Source organism: Typopeltis vanoorti, chromosome 4 (genome assembly GCF_054136105.1).
Source record: "Typopeltis vanoorti isolate ZY-2024b chromosome 4, IOZ_Tvanoo_1.0, whole genome shotgun sequence".
NCBI classification, from domain to species: domain Eukaryota; kingdom Metazoa; phylum Arthropoda; class Arachnida; order Uropygi; family Thelyphonidae; genus Typopeltis; species Typopeltis vanoorti.
Window position 1 is genome coordinate 173,214,061 of NC_143552.1, and position 25,022 is coordinate 173,239,082.

The 25,022-nt window shown below is 38.2% G+C and overlaps 1 protein-coding gene across 1 annotated transcript; it reads left to right on the top strand.

The window, feature by feature from the left end:
* Positions 1 to 1,624: 1,624 nt before the first annotated feature.
* Positions 1,625 to 22,753, top strand: LOC150107854 (uncharacterized). Its single transcript, XM_090391597.1, has 2 exons — positions 1,625 to 2,074; positions 19,795 to 22,753. The coding sequence occupies exons 1-2, from the start codon at positions 1,820 to 1,822 to the stop codon at positions 19,954 to 19,956; spliced, it is 417 nt and encodes a 138-aa protein (XP_090247723.1). The 5' UTR covers positions 1,625 to 1,819; the 3' UTR covers positions 19,957 to 22,753.
* The last annotated feature ends 2,269 nt before the right edge of the window (positions 22,754 to 25,022 follow it).

The window sequence follows — 25,022 nt, forward strand, 5'->3', positions numbered from 1 at the left end:
CCCATTTTGTTAAAAGGTATCAACCTTGTATACTCGACATTGAGCTCAATGCTGGGAAGTCATGTGTTAGCAACTTTCTTACATTCTATAACAATGATACCATTAAACTATACAAGGGGAATGGATACACCATGATACTTGTGGATTTTGAAAAGGCTTTTGACAGAATACAGCCTGGTAGTCTGTTGAATAAATTGGAGAATATGGGTTTGGGTTATAGAATATTAGCGCGGATAAGAGGATGGCTGACTGACAGATGTCAAAAAGTGGTATATGGGATATATGGGTCTGCAAGATTTAAGGTACTTGGTGTACCACAAGGATCAGTGCTTTGACCACTGTTATTCCATCTTTACGTTAATGATATTGGGAAGAATATGATAAGTGACATACAACTATTTGCTGATGATGCAAAGATAGGTGGGTAATCAGGATTGCTGCTGATATGCAGTACTTGCAGAATGATTTGAATAAGCTGGAATTGTTGGCATGGAAAAATGGATGTCAGTTCAATGTCTGTAAATGTAACGCCGTTTTCTTAGGCGTGATTAGATATCCAATGTCGTATTATACTGGTGGAATTCTGCTTGTAGAAACTGATGTGGTAGGTATCTTGGAGTGTTAGTAGATAGGAAGTTGAAGTTCAGGGGCTATGTAGCAAAGATTGCAAATACAGCTCAACAGGTAATTGCAATGCTTAAATGAACGTTCACTTGTAAAGATAAAGATGTCATTTTTCCCTCTTGAATAGCATTGATTATGCAGACTGATTATGCAGACAGATTGAGAATTTGTAGAATGCACAAACAGAAGAAAGACGGTGATATGATTGAGACTTATAAACTTCTGAATGGGTCATTCAGGATTTCAATTTATGAAGCATGGGGAAAGGATAAGAGGGCATCCTTAGAAGCTGAGAACGAATGTCGCTAAGAAAGGGGTGAGCGCTAGATTTTTCTCTCATAGGATGGTGCGTGATTGGAATGGACTGTTACTGGATGTTGTGAGTGCAAGTAGTATTAATGAATTCAAGAATTAGTATGATAGCTGGTGCATGTAGTATGTGGCCTCCCTCGATGAGTCCCCGACTCCTTGGAGGTCTCTCCTAATAATAATAATAATTATTATTATTACACTCACTTATATCATAATAATAATAAAAAAAAAATCAGCTAACGCCTTTTTATTCCCGTATACGGGAGTAGGCGAGGCCATTTAGCCCTATCTAATGAGATGGCGGCACATTTGAGCCGTCTCTCTTCACTGCGTACTGCTTAATTAGTGATAACCTTGGGCCATCTATCTCTGATTGGTACCAGTGGAGATTGAACTGCCCACTCAGTCTAATAATAATAATAATAATAATAATAATAATAATAATAATAATAATAATAATAATAATAATAATAATAATAATAAATATTTGAGTAGACTCTGAATTAAACTGTATCACCAGTCAAATTGTATTATGTTTATATCAACACATGCAATTAATATCTGTGTTTTTACTGTGTTTGGATTATGTGAAAATATAATAATTCGTAATAATAATCATTTTGGCTATTCTAGGCTACCAGATCAATGATAACGTTTCCATCACTATTTCGTGGTTGAGCATTTTCTGCTTATGGTTGGCATTGTTTTTAGGCGTGTTGTTTCTATTTTTTTTTCCAAGATGTTGTGTTTACACTTGATTTCAGAAGAATGTTAATAGTTTTTTATATATATATATATTTTTTTTAAAATTAATTTTTATATACTTCGTGCACTGAATTATGTATATCCCTCTTCCATTAAAGTGATTTCACCTCGGTTAGACATGGAAATTAAAAAAAGAAATGCTTCGCTAGTTGATAACCTCTTTAAAGATTTACAGAGCAATTCAGCTAATTCTGTGTGCACTGTGCTGCAGTTCTTAAAAACAAATCATCTTAAGCATGATGGCGCATTTAAAATTTTTTACGAGAATGGTGGTATTAAGATATTAATGACTCTTATAGAGAAACCAAAATTTGCTGATCTTGCTCTTAGCATTTTAGCAGACTGCTGTAACAAAAAAGAGTTGCGCAAAGTGGTGAGTACAAACGTATATTTCTAGTGCAACCCTAAAATTTAAGTGTATGATCTCTGGGTAGGTGGTAATTGTGCAAGTCATTACTCGTTGGAAACACAGTTTTTATTTCTGTCTATGCATGAATCTTGTTGATGTGTGCAATAAATATAATTACTTGAATGGCCTGGGGTATGCCTCCCCCCCCCCAAAAAAAATAAAAGAATACAAAGAAAATAACAATCAGAAGTTACGAGATATGCTTTCTTCCAGTCCAGGTATGAGCCGAGGAAGCACAAATTCCCTCACATCACCCAGTGCTCACATTATGTAGATGGCAATCATCGGCAAATTAGCACAGTGAGTGCAGGTTTTGTAATTATATTGGGGGGGGGGAACTTCTACTATAGAGACATTGATTGGAAGAAGAAATGGTCACAAGAAACAAAGGAAATGTAATTTATACAGCTGCTAGGATATATATACTGCTTGGAAAGAAGTCAACGAACATCCCCATGGGCAAGGTGCATCATGCCATGTAATGAGTCACATGCTTGTAGCTGGTATAAATTGGAGGAATATGATGCTCCCTAATCAGTGCAACTGTGCTGTGTCTAGGTGAAATGGCTGTGAGAAGGGAGCTAATGGAGTTAGAAAGAGGCATTGTGATAGGATGCCATGTTGCAGGCTTGTTGACAACTTGGGCCATCTCAGGTCAATAGTTATTGATACCATACTGAGATGGAAGCACAAGGAGTCAACTGCAAGTGTATCATGTAGTGGGCCACCCACCACACTCACTGAATGTGACTGTAGGGTGCTACGAAGGATAATATGTAAAAACTACCATTCGTAGGTCAACACATCGAATGTAGAGTTCTGGGCATTGACTGGAACATGAATCTGTCCAAAAACATCCAGAACCAAGGCTCACAACATGGGTTTCCATGGTAGGACTGCAATATGCAACCCCCACATTACCCAAACTAACATGGAGTTTCATCCTCAGGGGATGCAAAGAGTATGTATAGTGGGACATGAAAGCTTGGAAAGCTCTGTTATGGAGCGAAGAACCATGCTACATCCTCTACTGAGCAGATGGATGAGTGTGGCAGCTGCATGTTGAATGTCTCTTACCAGAGTGTGTAACCCCAATTATGAAATTCATAAGTGGTGGTGGTGTGATGGTATGGTTCTGTTTATTCTGGTTTGGCCTTGTGCTTGTAGTGACATGAACATTTAACTCTGAGAGGTATCTGAACATTCTGGATAAGGCCATGCTTCCTGCTTTGTGGCATTTTTATGAAAACCATCCATTGTCTCTTTCAGCAAGACAGAACCATGTCATATACTGCTACTGTAACTGGTTTGTAGACATGAACATCACTGCACTTGTCTGGCCTGTATAGAGCCCTAATCTCAACCCTGTTCAACATCTGAGGATGAAGAGTTTCAGGTGAAATCAAGGGACTCAGTCCCTCCCAAACAGTGCAGGACCTCATTACATGCCTACATGAAGAATGGTCCAAAATTCTCATTGATCACTGTCCTACATTTGTGGAAAGTATGCCCTGTAGGATGAGTGTAGTTATCACAGTGAAAGGAGGTCCAATATCTTATTAAGGTGGGTGCCATGGCTGTTTGTTTCTCACACCATGGTGTCTGTTGACATCTTTCCAAGCAGTGTATACCTGAGAGGGAGAGTACATCTGGATTGAGAGTAGTAGATATGGTCGTAGCATTGGACGAATTAGCAGTAACCAATGTAGCCACATAACTCCTTTTTGGGTAGAAAAGTGATGACACGTTGTTAACCTGTGAGATTGCTGTAGATATACACTACGCCCACAGATATGAGACCCTTCGACACTTCTGTGCATGTCAAAAGAAGGGAGAATCCATTCTGATATTACGTAATCAATGCGTTTCGTGGGATGAGTGTTTATTATTGTATGTCGGAAAATTAACTTTTCTTTTATGAAAATTCTAGTTCTTTTAGTGGTAACTATTTTGCTTGTACAACAGTTGGAAAATTTATGTATAAAGCACATGACTTCGTGTGTTGGTAGCCAATTCATGCATCCTTTATTTCTTTCTCCCCTTCAGCATGAATTGATTATTCTTGGCACAAAGCCAAGGTCAGCTCTATGAAGTGTGGGCATACAATACATATATATATGTGGCAATTATACACACACACACACACACACACTGTCTACTAATAATTGTCCAAACACCACTATTATTTGAAGTTATGAAACATTCCAGGTTTGTTAACATAAAAACCGGTGTGCAGATAGTAGGAAGCAGTATTTTTTCTATGGCAACAACATGAACTCAGTGACTTCAAAAGAGATGTCATCGTGGGCTGTAAAATTGGTAGCATGTCCATGTGCCATTGCCACTCAACTGGAGCATCCAAAATCAATGGTTGGCGATGTGATCAACAAATGGAGATGTTCTGGCATCACTAATGGAGGAAAACTCCCAGAGCAGCTGCTGAAAATGACTGACAGGGACAGGAGGATGTTAAAATGGGTGGCATGCAAAAACCAGCTACAATAGGGGCACAGACCATCCGTGAGGAGTTCCGGATCACCAGTAACATCATGGTGAGCACTAATACTGTATGAAAAGACCTTCATTTACTAGGTTTCCACAGAAGAGCAGTGTCACACAAGCTGAATATCACAATGAACAAGGTGGCTCTTCTGGCATGGTGCGAACAGTATGTGAACTGGACAATTGACCAGTGGAAAACGGTAACCTGCAGCAATGAATCAAGGTTCAGGTTCACCTGTTTCCAGTCTGATGGCAGGGTGTGGATTCTTCCTGGTTAACACTTATTACCGCAGTGTATTGTACCCACAGTAAAGTTTGGTGGTGGAGTAATGGTGTGATGTGAATTTAGCTGGTTTGGAGAGAGAACCACTGGTCGTTGTCCTTAATTCCATGAAGGCAGCTCAGTACCTTGATATTCTGGTTAATTGGGTGCTGCGTATGCTGTGGAGTTTTTATGGAACATGTTACTATCAGGATGATAGTAACACGGGTCTGTTACTATTCCCCATGCAACAAAGCTGCAATTGTTATGGAATGGTATGAAGAGATGGGTGTTAAACAACTGCCGTGGCCTACGCAGTCTTGACCTCAACCCTATCGAACACCTGCGAGACAAATTGGAGTGGTGATTGAGGTTCAGAGCTGCACGTCCTTGATCTGTTACTGAACTCGTGCTGCTTTAATGGAGAAATGGAGACAAATCCACCTGATGTCTGCTGCATGTTGGTGGAAAGCCTCCCTCAAAGGGTGCAGGTGGTGATCATAGCTAAAGATGGACATACCCGATATTAGGGTTTGCTTGCTGGTCTCAATTGTAAATTGCTAAAGTGTCTGAACATTCATCAGTAGATAGTGTATATACAGAATTTTAAAGTGAAATTATAAAGTAAGTGATTATGGCAAACTGAGGTGTCAGATTAGAACAGTGCCAGTGTTTAAGAATTTGGAATGAAGAGATGTTAGTGGTGCATGGGGGTCATGACGTGTTTGAAGAAAGCAGTATCATACTGTGTATGCCTCGAGTCAGGAGGATGAATCAGGTCGGAGTTAGATGGATGAATGGCATCATTAAGCAAGAAGTAAGTAAGTAAGCCTCATTAAGTAGGCCTGAAGCAAATTATGAGAAGTAACTAGCTAATGAGATCTGGTATGTTTTTGAACACTTCTTTCACTATCTGGTAAGTAAAAGAAGAATGACTGTAGGAGTGCTGTAATAGGTAACAGAAGCAAATGAAAGAGTTGTGTTACTAAGTGACCATCTACATGGAGGTATTCGAGAACCAAATGTAACATTGACTGATGAGAGAATACAGGCAGTTGAATTAGAGGTGCTATTGCAGAACTTTATTGCAAACACTGCCTTGGGATTAGCATATCAATGTAAAGAAATTGGCACCTCCTCTAAATAAACTATGGCTTGAGCCTCAATATTTGGAAGGTTACAAGAGTGGAAAGAAAGCAAATTTCTTCCACAGTATAAAGGATCCTCCATGTCAGAAGATGCAAATTATAGGTCAATCAGTCTTTCAGGAGTGGTGGTTGCAATATTGGAGAAGGCTGGGTGGACAGCAATATTGATACTTTCTAGAGGGCAACATAGTTTTGCAAAGGATAGGTATTGCCTTAGTAATTGCAATACCAACTCAATAAAGTAACATTTGAGTTGGATAATAGAAATCACTACTTAGTGACACTGCTGGACTTTGCAAACATATTCAGCAAGGCAGGAACTCTTGTATAAATGAGAGCAAATGGGTATGGAAACAAATCTGGTGATATTGATAAGAGAATGGCTGATGGGCAGATATCGAAGAATGGTGTATAATCAGTATCACAGGGTTAAGTACTTTTCCTCAGCTGTTTAATTTGTCTATCAGTGATATAGTGTGTATCCCAATTTACGATTATTAGGCTTTCAACTATCCTTACATGTGAAACTCTATTTGTCTTTATCCAAATCTTATCTATATACGAGCTATCACCCAAATACAAATATTCAAGCTTCTTCTCCCCTTAGTGTCCCTAAATATTTATTTTATACTGCACCTTTCAGGACATTTAGTTTAAGATGTAAAATTCAAAAACAAGGAGCAATTACCAAAAGTTTCGAGCAAAACGTCCCAGTTTGTTACAACTGAAACATCTTGGGAACTCTCTACCACCGCTTTGGTCACTAACTCTCCCTTGATTTTGAGAATTAGCTGTTGTTTGTTGTCTGGTGATTTCTGACAGCCTCTGCATTACAGAATCCATTCGATCGAGAAGAGGTCTTTGCAGACACTCAACTTCCTCTTTAATTAACTTAGTGGTTTCCTTAGCTCTGCTATAATCAGGCTCTGGGGGTCTTTACAGATAACATTCCCAGTTGTCTCATCACCTCGTTTAATCAATCTATAATGGGTTTTTTGGAGCATTTCTATTTCTTGCTTCACAATAACCCTCATATTATCTGAATCAGTATATGACTCTGTCAACTTGTTTATCACCTGCCTATTATCTTCTTCTAGTCTCTCTCTTGCCTTAGGTCTTTCTCTCCTTTCCTTACTCTTTTTATTATGTCCTTGCCCCTTTTCAGAATTGCCCTTTTCTTCAATTATGTTTATTGACCTCGGAACAGGTGCGGGACGGAGGTCTCCAAGCAATTGTTCACGTTCCTTGACAGCATCGTAACACCTGCTTAAACTGGACAATCTTTTATGGAATGCCGTTTCCTTTAACTCAGGTTTGACTCTCTGTCTGAATTGTTGGAAGATGGCCCAGTCCAAGTGAGGCTTTTCTTCACTAAGGACGCTCAGGGTACCAGCTACTTTCAGTAACCTGTTATGGAACTCAGCTACACTTTCCTTCTCCTTCTGAGTGCACCTCTGGAGCTTCCATAAGTTAGGTCCTAAGCTTTCCAGTTTTGAGAACTCGGAAATTAGGGCTGTCTTAAATCGGGAGTAATCCAGGATTTCCTTGAGAATGGGGGAGGAATACAGGAAAGCTTTAGCTTTTCCCACCAGTTTACTCTGGAGCAAGACTAACAACTGAAAATCAGTCCAACCTCCAACTCTTCTAAGCGCTTCTATATAACTAAAAAAATTCAGGATGTCATCAGTCTCCTCGCCCGAAAATTGTGGGAACACCTGCTGTGGGTTAATATAACGAAAAAATTCGCTGTTATCCATGCCTAAACTACTAGAGGGATCAGGCATACTTGCATCCAGTTTACAGTAATTTATTCTTTAAAATTTTCAACAACACTTAAATTAAACTTTTGCCTCTCAGTTGTCTGACCTGCACCCAAAACTAACTTGCTGTGAATAGCTTGTAATTAGGATTTAATTAGCTAAACTACATCCTACCGGCTGCGCCATTTATGTTGTGTCCCAATTTACGATTATTAAGCTTTCAACTATCCTTACATGTGAAACTCTATTTGTCTTTATCCAAATCTTATCTATATACGAGCTATCACCCAAATACAAATATTCAAGCTTCTTCTCCCCTTAGTGTCCCTAAATATTTATTTTATACTGCACCTTTCAGGACACTTAGTTTAAGATATAAAATTCAAAAACAAGGAGCAATTACCAAAATATGTTTGAGTGTGAAACCAATATGTAGTTGTGACCTTTATCTCGTGACTTAACAAAATTCCCCCCCTTTGCGTGATTAGGTTCGTACGTTATTACAAGTGGTGCATTGAGCGGCAATCTCAGACAACTGCATTTTCAAGGAACAAAAGTTTATTGAACTCTTAAACATGGTACAATTCATTCTTTATCAAATAAAACACTATTCAATATTAAGAATATATAATACAAATTAACACTAGCTAAACACAAGTATTAGGTTAAGATCCTACCAGAGAACTGTGATCATATCGCCATAACAGATTCTATACATGCAAACATGTATAATCCTAGAACTCGTTTATCCTTTGTCTAACCCTTTACTGGTCTGATCACGCTATAATTCTGTATTTTCTCTAATTCTCTCACTAAGATAATATGCATTAAAATTATCCTTTCGCTGAGCTAATACACACTTTTGACCCTTAAAACTCTCTTAATTAAAATACAATGTACATGCATAAATCTCTAGGCACATGAATACGTATTAATTAATAGTAACAAGCTCGTTTTTATTCTAGTTTGACATGTACTAAAGTCCTAGTATAATTCTCATTAATCCTTTCAACTGTTTTCAGTAATTGAACAATGACTACAGTTACATATGATTTGAATTAATACGAGATTTTACAGTAGTACCTTTTGACTTGGGTCTTCTACACTGGTCTCTACCCTTTTCCGATATTTTACCTTCCTAGGACAAACTCTTCTATAACTTATCACTCCTAAGTTCTTTTGGCACTAAGATGGGATTTCACAATCTTTACCTTACATTCTTCAATCAAGGACATACATAGGATCATCTATTCTATAGCTGTGAAATTCACCACGTGGGCACTGACTTCTTTATAGAATTTTCTTTCTCTCATTACGATCACTGGACGATGAAACACACTGACATTATCGTCTTTCTTTTTAACTAAACGGCGTCCCTCATTTCTTACAATAGAAACACTGAACCGAAATCCCACACACTTTGTTTCCTTATTGTGTCAGATGGAGAAAACTCCTAACCTGTCACTCAGGAAAACCGCGTAAGATCTATACGAAGACTTGTGAAGAAAACTCTGATGGAAAAAAAATCCCCTTGGGGGGGGGGGTGTTTCCTAACCCTTTTATACGATGACCCCTACCAGCACCTTCTTCAATTTCTTTTCTACCCCTCCTTACTGGAGTCGATTTCACTGACCAATTAGAGTGTGCGTTTTTCTGCCAAAACATCATGCAGTCCATGTGCACGCAGCTGATACGTGACATAATTCCCAAATTGTGACAAAGTCTCAATTCGGGAATTATGACCTTGAGCTTTGGTTTTTGTTTAAGCAAATCTCTATGTCATCTATACAAATTAATCCCCTTTCCAAAATTTTCTAAGAATTAACTCAAATCTTTAATCTCTTATTTCAAGTGTAAAAACTAGCCTCTCCCATACAAAATCCTATGACTAATCTTCTTTACTTTACTTAACCTTATTTTATCATATCACAACTGTAATAAAATTCCCTTCCCTTTTTTTTTTTAGTTCAACAAACAATTTCAGCTATATTTTTTACTTGGATGTAAGCATATTTTTCTTTCTTTTAATTTTTTGTATTCTTTACTTTCAAAGGCTCTTAATGATATCTGCTTAGGAACAAGCTTGTTACTTTGTTATCTATACAGGGTTTTTATTTCTTCTCTTGTTACATCATGATAACTGAAATTTTCACATTTTTAAGTTATCAGGGTGTAACAATAGGAAATGCAGCTGGTTTGTCACTCCTCTGCTTCATCCCCTAAGGGCAATATTCATGACTGTAATCCGTGTGTGTTCATGGGGATGGTTTGCATGTTCTTGGGGATGAAAAACCTGAGTTTGCAGATGAAAAAATCCCCTGAAAAAATGGTTGAGAGCAAGGTATCTTTCAAATGCTTTAGTAATAATTTGCCAGAGGTGGAGACAGTGGGCTACCCATGGCAGTGCTATTAATCTGTTTATTGATCTTGTTTTATTATTATTATTATTATTACCACCCCAAGACCTCATGGAGTCAAAGACTCATCTGGGAGGTCCTTTTATCACACACACACACACACACACACACACACACAGCTCATCATACCGTGTTTTAAACACATTCAAACTCTTTGCAGACACCACATTCTCAGGCAAGGCATTCCAATCATTCACAACTGTGCACAAAAAAACCTGTCTCACTCCCCTATTCACACCCTCTTTATACAGTTTCCAGGGATGACCTCTGGTTCTCCCTTGATCTCCCACTATTTTCTGTAAAACATCTCCAGCATTGATCCTATAACAACCCCTTACCATCTTATAGGTCTCTATCATATCTCGCCTCTTCCTCCTGTCCACCAGACTCTGCAAATTACAACTTCTCAATCTTTCCTCATACTCGACATTCCAGAGGTCAGACCTTAGTCAGTCTCCTTTGGACCCTTTCCAACATCTCTTCATCCTTCTGAAAACCCGGTGACCAAATCTGGGTACAATAGTCCATGTGTGGCCTAATCAAAGCCTTATACAACGGAACAAAAATCTCCCTACTTCTACATGTCAGTGTCCTCTGCATCATTCCCAGAAGTCTTTGTGTTGTCTTCACAATTTTGACAATGTGTCCCCTAAATTTTAGATCCTTATCCACTATCACCCCCAGATCTCTTATTTCCTCTACCTCCAACAATATATTCTCACCAAGCATAAATCTGTATCCCATCTTTGTTTTCCAAATTTTAAAACCTTACATTTTGCAACATTGAATTCACATCCCCATTTCCGTGCCCAATCACTCAATCTATTCAAGTCTTCCTGTAAGGCCACAACATCTTCACTACACTTCATGGTTCATCCCAACTTTGCATCATTTGCAAACAACTGAATATCTCCATCCAAATCTTCACCTATATCATTAATATACAAGTTAAACAGTAATGAGCCTAAAACATACCCCTGAGGCACTCCACTAGTGACCTTCCTTTTCCTGGTTATTGCTCCCCCATACACAACTTGTTGATACCTATCGGATAGCCAGTCTCCAATCCAATGCACCAATCTAATATCCAACCCCATCTGCTCTAGTTTGACTGTCAACCTATCATGAGGTACTCTATCAAAAGCCTTTGCGAAATCCAAGTATATTACTGTGTATCCTTTTCCTCTGTTTAAGAAAGCAGTCACTTTATTGTAATAAGTAAGTAATTACTAAAACATGACCTCCCTTTAGCAAATCCATGCTGTTATCAACCCAAATCGGATGCTAGTTCTCACAAGCTTCTCCAACAACTTAACCACAACACCTGACACACAGATAGGCCTATAGTTTGATGCTTGAGTTCGATCACCTCCTTTATGAAGTGGCACAATCTTGCCCTCCTTCCACTCCTTAGGAACTTGACGGAGTGCAAGACTCATATTAAAAAAATATGTCTAGGCAGGTGTCAACTCCCTGGCACATTCTTTCAGAATACGTGGTGATATATTATCAAGTCCCACAGCCTTATTAACATCTAGTTTACTCAACTCCCCATACACCTCTTGCTCACCTACAGTCAGTCTCTCCTCCCCATCATCAAATGCTCTCAATCCCTCCATGAAGGCACATTCACAAGATTGAAAGATCTTTATGAACTGCTCATTAAGTATCTCCAACACACATTCTGCGACAGCTGTCTTTATACCATTTTCTTCAATCAATGTCATCCTTCCATAATTATTCTTTCTTTTGCTGGCTACATATCGAAAGAATTCCTTAGGATTCTTTTTGGCTTCATTAGCCAACTGCTGTTCATACCTCTCTTTAGCTACCCTCACCAACCAAGTCATCCTCCTTGCTTGGTCTTTGTAGACTTCATGGAATTAGTTATTTCCACTTCTCTTATGCTGCCTCCACAATGTCCTTTTTCTCTGTATATCGCATGCTTAATCTCTTTATTCATCCATCTTACACCCACCTTATTTAACCTTCTAACCTATGGAATACATTTAGACATTGCATCTACTGAACAGTTTTTGAAAATCTCCCAAGCTGCATTAATCTCTTTTCCACCCAACTCCTCATTCCACGCTACACCCGCAAGGCTGTCTCCTGAGCTCTTCGTAATCACCCCCCTTGTATTTCCACATATACCCTTTTCTCACAGAGGTCCTCGCACTGCTGACAACCACCCAGGTAATCACCTCATGGTCACTCTCACCAATTGGTGGATGATTTGACACCTCATTTATAATTACATCCTCTGATGAGATGACCTAATCCAAGACCCTCAATCCTCGTGTGCCCTCTGTTACATACTGTCTGAGGTAGTTATCCCTAAAAAAACCTCAAGAAACTCATTTTCTCTACTTCCAGTTGCTATCTCATCATTCCAGTCTATATTGCTGTAATTAAAATCACCCATAATGATCACCCTTTTCTTATTTAAGTGGCTAATTTGATTGTACATTTCATTATCATCACCATCCACATTACCTGGTCTATAACAACATCCCACCAAATATTTGATTCCATTCACCTCTATCTCACACCATACTGCCTCAAAACCACTGGCACTATTTCCCTCTTGCATCTCTACTTTATATGGACATAACTCTTTCTCTATCATCAATAGCACTCCCTCTCCCTTTTTACCCCTTCTGTCCTCACGAAACACATCATACCCTTCCATCTCTATTCCTGTCAGGATGTCATCCTGTTCCAACCATGTCTCACTTATTCCGATAAACTTTGGGTGAACAGACGCAATTAGTGCAACCATTTCATCTGCCTTGTTTCTTATACTTCTAGCATTTGTATACAAACACAACTACTCATTTCTGGATCTACAGCTAGTTCCACTGATACCAATCACGCTATGTGATCTCTCCATGCTCAGCTGGGGACATTTCCCTTTCTGCATCTTCATTTTAAAACCCTTTTCAATTCCAACTGTTTCCTCTTGATCCCTGGTCTTCCCATTCCTTTCCTGCCTACACATGCTCACCTCCTCTTGGAGCATCCACCTTTCTCATGCTGTGTACCCCTGTCTACCCTGAGCCTCCCTTTTTTCCTGCTCCCCATGCACACCCATTCTCACATTTTCTATACTCATACCACTCACTTCCCCATTCATAACCACCTCTTCAATCTCTCCTGTCTTACTTTCCCACTCTTCCACATCACTTCCCACTCGATCTGATTCATTCTCTCTATTCACTTCTCTACCTTCCAGCAGCAGTCTCTCCAAGCGACTCACACCATAACCACTCAAATGTAGTTCATCACTCCCATACAGCTCAATTTTCCCTCAAACTCATTCCACACATTAACAAACTGTACTCCCGTCCCCTCACACGTTTCAGCCAGCATATCAGTCATAATCCTTGCTCTCTGCCTCATTTCACCACAGTCATACCTAGGCAACACGCTAACTACCCTTCCTGTCACATTATTCTCTTTTATCCTTCTAAGCAGCCTCCTGATATCCATTCTGACACACTATTTCTCCTCTCTCAAATTATTCGTACCTATTAATACTATTAACGCTTTTGCTCGCTCCTGCCTCATATCCAATGCCTCAGTCTCTCTACTCATTTTAGCACCTGGAAAACATACCATGTGCATTTTATCCTCCAGCACACCTTTAATAATGGAGTCACCATACAACGCCACTTGCTCATCTTTCATTAACTCTTTCATGCCATCATTATTTATTTGAATAGTTTTTACCCGAATTTTCTTAATTTCATTCCACATCCATCTTGCCTCATCCAATCCATTTCAACTTCCGAATCTCGCGACACATTCTCTATCATTCTAACTTTCTAACTCGACCCCCCTCTTCTCACTTTCACTCTCATTCATCCTTCTTTGTTTCCATACTTTTGGTCTAACATGCGTTCAACTTTCGCTATCATTCTTCCAATTTTCACACTCATTCATCTTTCTTTGTTTCTGTACTTTCAGTCGAACATGCGTCCAACTTTCGCTATCATTCATTCTTTTTTCGCTATCATCCATTCTTTCGATTTCTGCATCACACCATTTCTAGTTTCATTCGTTCTCTCAATTTTGTTTCCTTCCGCCACTCTCACCTCACTTTTGTCCCTTTTAACATCCGTTACGGTTTTCAAATCGCTCTTTTTCTTTTTTACTGATTTTTTAACATTTTTTCGCCCCTCTAACTCACCATCCTTCTCTCTTAAATGTGCACTCATTTTTCCTGCGACAATTTCGCTACTAACACTTTCTGTCATCAATTTCGAGCTGAAATATCCTGATTGTATAGCAAATTCAAAAATCTTGATCAGGAGGGAAATCATCATGTAGTAAACTAAATAGTGTGAGATAACCTAATGTTGTTGAATAGAGAAACAGTTTGGTAAATTATTATTATTGCATAATACTTTTAGGGAGTCCAAAGATTCATCGAGAGAGGGCACCTACTCTACAACTCTCTGTCTCCACCACTCAATCCACCAACTACAATGAACCGCAACTACACCAATGCCATTTACCACCGACCACCACCACTAGTATTTTCACAGACAATCGCAAACATCCATGCCCATGGTGGGATTCGAACCCACAGCCTTTTGGCTGGAGAGCGGATATGCTAACCACTCGGCCAACTTGGCCAGCATAAAGATTTTTCTCATCACAACAAGAATTGAACTTAGGCTTTTTCCAATCAAAACATACTGTCATTCTTCCAATTGCGCTACAGAGGCACTATCAATTAAATAGAGAAACGATGTCAAAGCTGACAAACATGTGAGACTTGTATTGGAATATCCTTGATTTTTTCAAGAAAATGTGAGGAATTCTTGATAAATAATCTGGGTTGTCCAATATGGGCAGCTAATAAACATAGGATGCCTTTTTAAAGACGTTGTGAAGCCATTTTAAACCATTTTACATTGGTCTAATAAAAATTTAGCAATTCTCTATGTGAGAGAGTCAATACAAGTCACAATGGATCTTCCTAGACAACCTTCCATGTTCCAACACATAAGGATTCTTCAACAGATCGCAGAATTCCAGTCTCTTATTTCTGGAATCTCTGAACCTATTGTTAGAATTTTGAAGTATCACCTTATTCCCACATATTATCCTATCAACAAAATTTTTCATCTGTTACCATCTACAAAAGACAAACTGTTGCCTCTATCTGTAGCTAGTATTTACCAGATCCTATGTGAATGGAATCTGACATACTTTGTGACTGGCCATTCTGTGGAAAAAAGAATTAATGAACATCGATACTACATTGAATACAATGCCCTGAATACAACGATAGAAGGTAAAAGATCCATAGGGTGTCCCAGAATTAGATGGATTAGACAAAATAAAAGAGGACCTGAAAACCAAATCACAACAACCAAACTTGACAGAATTGTTCAGACTCTCCAGGGACAGACAGAAGTGGAAAGAAGAAGTTCATTTGGCCTCATCATCATCCACATAGATGATGGAAGAGAGAAGAAGAAGATACTACATTGAATATGCGAAACCTCAAAAGTCTGGTTTGCCACAGCATGGTATTGACACAAAATACATTATGCTGTAGGATGAAGCTTGTCTTCTTCATAAAGCAATTTTACACCTGAATGCCTTTTCAAAGAAAGTTGTGAGGCCCTTTTACATTGGCCTAACCTGAATCAAAATGATTGTCTCTTTCTCTCTCCCAAAAGTTTGGGCGATTCTCATTTTATGTAAACATCAAAAATAGTTTTTTGATGTTTACATAAAATATAAACATCAAAAATATTTCTATTAATTTCTAGCATGTGGCAACTGTTTTTAGTTGGTAAACTGATTGTTATATTACTTAAGTATAAAGAGCTAATAAGCTTCATTTCGGCAATGAAAACATTACTTAAATTTAGGGGATATTAAATCCCACAGCAACAAATTTTTCTTTTCACAAAAAAACTATTCTGTTCACCCCCAATGACTGGGAATTTGCACACATTCATTACGAGCTGTCAGCAGTACATCCTACATTTTATACGACTCTCATTTGTACGTATTTGCAAATGATGCATGTAGTGCAGCACCCACCCTCTATCAGTGAAAATTGGAAGTAAATTTCTCTCCCTCACCCAAATCCCCCCCCCCCCCTCCTTGCGATTCACTTTCGTGTAAACTGCACTGTAATATATCAATTTTTCTAATTTTTATTAATTATTGAAATATCTAGGAACTTATGGGACACCCTGTGTGTGTGCGTGTGCACGCGCACATGTGCACTTTTTATTTATATAGCCAAAGAAGGTTATGTGGATAGAATAAATTTCAAATCAACCGCCCTAATTTGAATAATAACAGAACACAGTGGTCCACAAATCCGAAGAATATGGAATATGAATATTTTACCCACATAACCTTTTGTTCTATGAGTTCATTATAAATTCTCATTAGGACTATGATACTCCAGGATCTTAGCCATAATATCACAAATGTTAAATTTTTGATTGAACCACAGCTTTTGTTGTATTAAAAGTATAAAAGATAATTTAAATTTGTTTTCTGGCCATGTAAAAATATACATATAAAAAAATAGGATATAGCTTTGTGATTTTTTCTTTTTCTTCACCAGAGGTCAGGCCACTTAATAGTCAATCTAAGTAGTGTCACTTTGACTTAATGTGTGAATTCTAATGTAACTTGTCTCTGGATATACAGGGTGATCAAAATTCAAGTATCCCTGTTTAAAGCCTTGTGGAGCACCATCCTGTGACCCAAATGCTGCAAAATTTTGAGGAATACATTGCGAGTCATGCAGAAGCAATATCTGAGAGAAAAAAGTAGTTCCAAAATTCACCCCGAGGGAGCACTATATGTACCGAATATAGATGGAGTAAGTTTTCTGTGTTTGGAAGAAGGAGCAAAGTAGCACAAGCATAAATAACACATTTTTATTCACTTCCATTATGCATTTATGGGCTGTACTGTTCAGTGTGCTGCGCTTCCTGGTATACCACAAAATGCATCCTTTGCACAGTGTGTTCAATGGCAGAATGAAGCTGGTCGGGACTGATGCTGCTACAATAATAAACCAGAACTACAATAATGTAGTTCTGGTTGGCCGAGTGGTTAGTGTATCTGCTTTCCAGCCAAGAGGTTGCAGGTTCGAATCCTGCCAAGGGCATGGAAGTTTGTGATCGTCTTACTAACCGATTACCATACGTAGTCCTGTGAGCTGTGTCCTGGTGCAGTATGACCTTTGATGTCTTTGCAACATAATCAAAATCTCAAAATCACTGTCTTTCAGCAATGGCAAGTTATCAGGATGATCCTGATAAACCCTGTCTGAGAAATCCCAAGAATCAGAAGTCACACAGGGGTCAGTCTGGTGAATGAGGCAGCCATGCAGTTAGAAATGCACAACCAATCACTCTGACTTTCGTGAAATATTCTTGAACTTCCTGTTTAGATTGGCCGATGTGTGGAGAAGCCCCATCCTGCATGAAAATGACTGAATCCACACACAATACGTATCTGTGGCACAACAGAATTGTTTATCATATTGTGATACCTCTTGGGAGTAACTGAGCAGGTCAAGGACTTAATTCATTTGGGTGAATGCAAAAGAATTTGTTGGACTGCATGTGGATTTTGTGTAGATCATACCTGGCATTTGTGGGTATTCACAGCTACATTCAGGTGAAAGTGGACCTCATCTCCCCACAAAATCATCTATGGCCATGCAGCATCCAACTCCATGGAAGTTGGATGACTGCATGTCTTGATGGAATGTTAAAGCAGAATGTTAATGTCAACTTTCAAATCCTGTGGGCACAACTCATGTCAGTTTTTTTGAATGATTAGAAATGCAGAATTTTCCGTAGAATTTTCCAGCCAGTTGTGTAAGGCACATCCATGTATCTTGATTGTGGATGTGATTGTGGGAGAGATAAGGCCCACTTTAACCGGAATGGAGCTGTGAATACCCATAGTCGCCAGGTATGACCTACATAAAACTCACATGCAGTCCAGCAAATTGCATTCACCTAAAGTGATGTCTGCAGGTTTACACTTTGTTTATCAGTGGACCATTGATACAGCACGTGAACTGCAGGAACCAATGCTGTCATATCATGGCCTGCTCCACAACTACAGTAGCAACTTCATTCACTTGTGAACTGATTGGTTTGCAACCTCTGCCAGGTCTAACTTCCAATGACTCCGTTTCTTCAAAATGACTAATCATTCATCGCAGAGCACATGGAGCTAGTGGACCTCATATTGCATATGTTCAGGTGATGAAATTTGTGGAGTACAGCAGCAGCAGCATTGGAATTATTTAGGTAGTAAGCATGACGAGCAAGCAAAGCATGTTGGAGCAAGGTTAGTGCCATCACTGTGGATGGTATTAACAACCAGAATGAAGAGAAAAACCCCATGTCCATCTCTTCAAACCCTTCTGGTACCTGCTGAGTTGTGTGCTATGCAAATTCCATGCATTTGATCTTTACAGTGCCCCTGGTGATGATTTTGGAACAACTTTTTACCCTCGGATATCGCTTCTGCATGAGGCACAATGTATTGATCCAAATGCCACAAAGTAGTGCCATCCAATGATCCAAATGCTCAAAACTTTGCAGCATTTGGATCATTGGATGGCACTACACAAAGTCTTAAACAGAGATACTTTAATTTTGATCACCCTGTATATGTGTATGCTCCAGATTATGACCTTAATATGAAGGTCAAAATGTTGAGAAAATGATTACTCATAGTACGCATATACAATGCCAAATGAATTCAAACATTCAAAAACATTGAAAAAAAATTATCTTTCATTATTTCAAGGATTCTTCACTGTTATAAAGCTCATCAGTAGATGAACTATCATTAATACTTTGTGGACTGTGGTAGAAATTTTTTTTGTGTGTTATAACTTTGCAAGCTTAGTTGGGTATTATTTTTATACAGGGTTCTCCATGGGATTGCAGGACTCATCCTGGGTGATCCATTATTCACACACTAGCTATTATTCACACAATATCTATCATACCTCTTCTTAAAGTCATTCACTGTTGAAGCACTCACAATTACATCTGACAACCCATTCAGCACCCTTCACACAAAAAATCTAGTCCTGACACCTTTGCTAACAACACACTTGTAAAATTTCCACTAGTGACTCCTTGCTCTCTTCCTTCCTGCCATGTAGTGGAAAAAGTCTTCAGTGTCAATCCTATAAAGCACCTTTAATAATTTATATGCTTCTATCATATCTCCTTTTTGCCTATCAGCTAGTTTTTGAAGTCCACAGACTGTCAATGTATTCTCATAGGGAGCATTTCATAAATCTGGCAGAATCTCTGTCACTTGCCATCGAAGTGGAAAGAAAGCAAAATAGTCCCACTGCATAGAGGAGGCTCCAAGACAAGTAGAAAATTATAGGCCAATCAGCATCTCAGCATTCTATTCAATTTATGTATATCACATTTCATATAAAGAATCATTTGGGGATAGGTATGTGCAGTTAACATTTGAAAATCATTAATTTTAGTGCAGTATATTATTCCATTTCTTAAATTATTAGAGTACCAATATTGAAATATATTTTATCATTCAATAGGTTATTGAAAATGGGGGAGTAAGGCCCTTAGGTATGTCTTATAATTCTTTCTTCATTTCTGTTTTTGAATTTGGTAAACTTAGGTTTTTATTTATTTATTTATTTTATTCCTATTTGAATAACAACAGTTATGCAGTGTTGCTCTTATGCCATAAAAATTGAACTGTTAATGCTGAAATGCACATGTGTTTAATATATCTGCATTAAGAAATCATTTTGATATTTTCTAAAGAGCACATAAATTTAGGATGATGAATGGCTGTAGCGTGAAGAGATTGTATTATATTATCATTTGCCATCTTTTTCATTATTCCTACTCCATTCAGAGAAGGCAAATTTACCATCTTGAAATGTATATAAAATTTCATATATTTTAATTATTTAATTTTGCATTGATTCAATATATGTATGCATTGTATTCAGTTTATGTTTTGTATCCATGTTGTATTATTCAAACATTATTTCAGTGTCAGTGGGCACTTCACATTCTTGTACTTAAATATCAAGGCTGGTCTGGTGGTTAATGGTTATTCATAATACTCAGATACAACACAAATGGAGACTCCAAACTCGTGTTTATGATGTCTTCTATTTTGAGCTTCTAGGAATGGTCACAGTGGCTAGTATGTTGCTTATTATGCTAAAAAATAATGGATTAATTTTCTACAACCCAAATTTATTAAGGATTCAAATGTTTTATATATGACACTTCATTTTTGAAGTGACCTCCTATTAAGGTAGTAGTTTATTCTATTTACTACATGTAGGTTTATTCAGCACATGATATTCAAGCCCACTTTTACTGTATTAGTTTATTAATATGCCATATTATTAACATTTGACTTCCACGGAATCACTTATTGTGGGAGGTACACACTATCGCACACAAAGCTCATTCAACCATGCCTTAAACTGCATTCACAAAACATCCAGGCAATGCATTCCACTTACCAACCATTCTCCATGCAAAGAATCTTCCCACACCTCTGCTCATACCTTCCTTATGCAGTTTCCAGGGATAGCCTCTTGTTCTACCTCTCGCTCTCATTCTGTGTTAATCTGGTAGCATCCCCTGACTAACTTATGTCTCAATCATATAAGCTATATTCACAAGGCTTTGCAAATTACATTTATTCAATCTGTCTTCATACTCCACAATCCAAAGACCAGTTATTTCATCTTTTGAATCTTTTCTGGACTCTTTTTAACATATTCTCATCATCATAAAAACTAGGTGACCAAATCTGTGCACAATAATCCATATGAGTTTTGACCAAGGCCTTACAATGAAATCATAACTTCTTTATTTCTGCACTTCAAGGTCCTCCATATCATTGCTATCCAATGTGCACATTGCACACATGATGACTTCATGATGTGTGCAATGTGGCCCCTGAATTTCAGGTCCTTGCCCACTGTCACTCCTAAATCTCTGATCTCATTTACTATCTTCAAAGTTTTCCCACCAAGTGTATACTTTGCAACTTTCAAAACCTTACACTTGACAACATTGAACTTGACATTTCCACTTACCTGTCCATTCATGAAATCTATTCAAGTCCGCCTATAAGGCATATGTTTGACTCTGCATTATTGTACCCAATTTTGCATCATCTGCAAACAATTGCATATCGCAATTTAAGCCCATCCCAATATCATTAATATACAAATTGAACAACAGTAGTCCCAAAACTGATCCCTGCAGCATACCTTTCTAGTGACCTTTCTCTTTTGGAATACTGCATCCCCATATACAACTTCCTGATACTTATCTGACAGCCAGTCACCATTCCAATTCAGAAGTCTGTTATCCAGTCTCATCTGTTTCAATTTATTTAATAGCTTGTCGTTTGGCAGTCTATCAAAAGTTTACAAAATCTAAGAATATCACTGTATATGCATCTTCCTTGTCCAAGAGATTTGTCACTTTGTTATAGTACATAAGTAAGTTAGTAAAACATGATCTCCCTTTAACAAACCCATGCTGACAACCACAGAGAATACTGCTGTTATCAACTTATTTCTGTATCCTAATTCTCACCAATCGTTCTAGTACCTTCACCACAACTCCAGATATACAGATTGGCCTATGATTTGTAGCCACAGTCTCATGCAATGGAATAACCACCTTTATGCAATGGAAAAATTTTGTCTTCTTTCCACTCTCTTGGAACCTGTGCTGTTGTAAGACATTAAACAGGAATACCAATCTACTCTCAATTCCCTGGAACATTTCCTTAAGACGCATGGTGATATGTCATTCAATGCTAATAAAACCCAGTACTGCCTCATTTCTCATAAAAAAAGAACCATTTTCTCCCAGTATTATTTTTGACAACACCCAAATTTCCAGACAATCTGAGATTTCTCTTGGAATTACCCTGACATCAAGCCTTTCCTGGCATAAACACATAACAACCATTGCATCCTCAGCTTCTAAAAAACTAGGATTTCTCTTTTGCTCAAGACGTTACTTCACCCCTGAACAGCTGTTAGCCTTATACAAATCACAAATCTGCCTAACCATCAAATACTGCTCTTACATATCGGTGGGATCCCCAAAAGATCTCTCAAAATGCTTGACTCAATACAGAGGAGAGCAATCAGACTTAATGATCCATCTCTTACCAACTCACTCCCCCTCCACTGTCACACAGATGGTCAGTCTCCGCACTATGTGTTTTCTACAAATATTTCCATGGAAAATGTTCATCTGAAATAACATCAATAATTCCCCCATTTAGCACTGAGCTCGTTGGAACACGTGCAGCTGCTGCTCAACACCCCTACACAGTGCACCTTGAAACCCACAGAACAAATTTCTTCTCCTCCTCCTTCATCCCTGCAACTGCTGTACTATGGAACAGTCTCCCCCTTGTTGTGTTCCTTAAGAAATACAATATACAGTCATTCAAATCAAATGGGAACAAGTACCTTATTTCCCAACCCATACACCGTACTAATGTACTGTAGATTGTGATCTATCAACATCTTGTGTATGGGCTCAACATTAAAAAAAAAAAAAAAAAAAAAAAAAAAAAAAAAAAAAAAATCCTATCACCTTATTGATATCCATTTCATTTATTTCCTCAACACTTCGGCTTCTCATGATTTCCTGATGAAGGGGGGGGGGGGTTGAAACATTTTATAAATTGTTCACTGAATACTCAGCTGTGTTGTTTGCAGCAGTTACTATTCTGCCATCTTCATCCATTAACATCATCTTACCATAATCATTCTTCCTTCTACTTGCCAGATATCTAAAAAAAAAAAAAAAAAAAGCTCTCTAGGGTTTTTCTTCACCTGATTTACTGTTTTCTGCTCATAATGTACTTTTGTTGTCTTTATTAACTGAGTTACTCTCCTGGCTTACTCTTCACATAACTGATTGTTACCAGTATCATCTTGTGCTTCCTCCAAAGTGCCTTCTTCTTCATCCAGATTTCGTACTTAATCCTCTTATTCATCCATTTTATGCATACCTTATTCATGACCTTCGGAATACATTCACACACTGATGCTGTTATGTATTTCTTTGTCAGTTCTCAAGCAGCATTTATTTCCTTACCACTCATCTCCTCATTCCATTCTATATCTCCAAGCTGTCTCCTAAGCTTTCCATAATCACCAGCCTAATACTTACATATATATCCTTTCCTCATAGAAGTCTGCATATGGCTAGCTGCAACCCAGGTGATCACTTCATGGTCACTCCCACTAAATGGAGGAAAGTGCAAAACACCACTCACAATTACATTCCTCTGATGAAATGCGATCAGATGTAAAGCTCTCGATCCTTGTGTGCCCTCCTTTACTTGCTACCTGAGATAGTTGTCTCTCAAGAATCCAAGAAATCAATTTTCCTTATTCCAAATGTATACTTCATAATTTACGTTTACATAATTTACATATATTCATAAATATACGTCTTTCTGCATGGTAAATTGTGTAGCATAGCACATGGCACCAATGCAAAGCAGAACAATGGCATCCGAAACATCATTGTTTAAAGAATTCAACCAAAGGGGCTCGTACTGTGCAATGTTCACAATATATATGCATTACCAAAGGCAAATGGAATTTGCTTTGCGAGTTGATAGGGGTGGGAAAGTGTGCCAAAAATGCTATGAAGTGCAGGTCAGATTGCAAGATTGACGCAGTGGACAGAACAGAGAATACATGTGAAAATGTGGTGGTGGTGTAACGGCAGATAGGATTGAAACAGGTTGAAAGTCACATGATTGAGAGAGAGAGAGAGCAAAACTGTTGATTGAAAAAATAGTAGTATGACAGATGTAAAGAATGAAGAGTTGGCTGTATAGAGGGTGATAGATCAGTTATGTGGAGTGATACACAGGATGAAGCGAAAGCTGCAACAGATGCAGAAACACTGGCGAGTGGGTCAGCTGATACCAGAAAGAAGTGCGATAAAAGAGAAATTAATGCTTGGCTAAGAGAAAAGGAAAAATCATGGAGCGAGTCTTGTACAGTGATTCTATTATAAGAGGTGTGATTGGTGAGAGATTAAAAAATTGTGCTTCTGAGGTGCAATAATGATGTTAGTGAGGCTATTAGAGCACAAAAATTTAAAGTGAAAGAGTTGATTGTTTTCACTGAAATGAATGATTTGAAAGGAGAAAAGTATGGCATGAGGGAGGACATGAAAGAATTACTAGAATTAGCAAAAGAAAAGAGTGAGAAAGTTAAGATAGTGAGTCTTGCTGCAGTATCACAGAGTAGAGCTGAGAAGGAGGGTCATAGTAGTGAATGATTTGATGTGTAGGTTATGCAGGAGGAGTAATGTGAAATTTGTGCATGTGTGGAGTAGGTTTGATGGGCAAAAGGACTTATACAAGAAGGATGGTTTGCATCTGAGTGGATTTGGTGTTCAGTATCTGGAAAAAGTGTTGTTGAATGAAGTGAAAATAGATGTTCGAAATCACGGAAAGTATAGGGGGAAGCTGTTGATGGATATGCAGATATAAGTGAGGCAATTGAGTGTAAGAATGTGCATATAAAGCTTAAGTTAATACTGGTAACAAACCAGAATGGAATAGTTAGTATAAAACATCAGGATAGTCGTGGGCCTAAAGGACTTTTGTACACTAATGCCAGGAGCATTCGGATCAAGGGGGAGAAGTTTTGTGAATTGGTTAGCTCATCCTGGTCAGTGGTTATTGGCATTAGTGAGACATGGCTGACAAGGTGATATAGTTAGTGGGATAGAA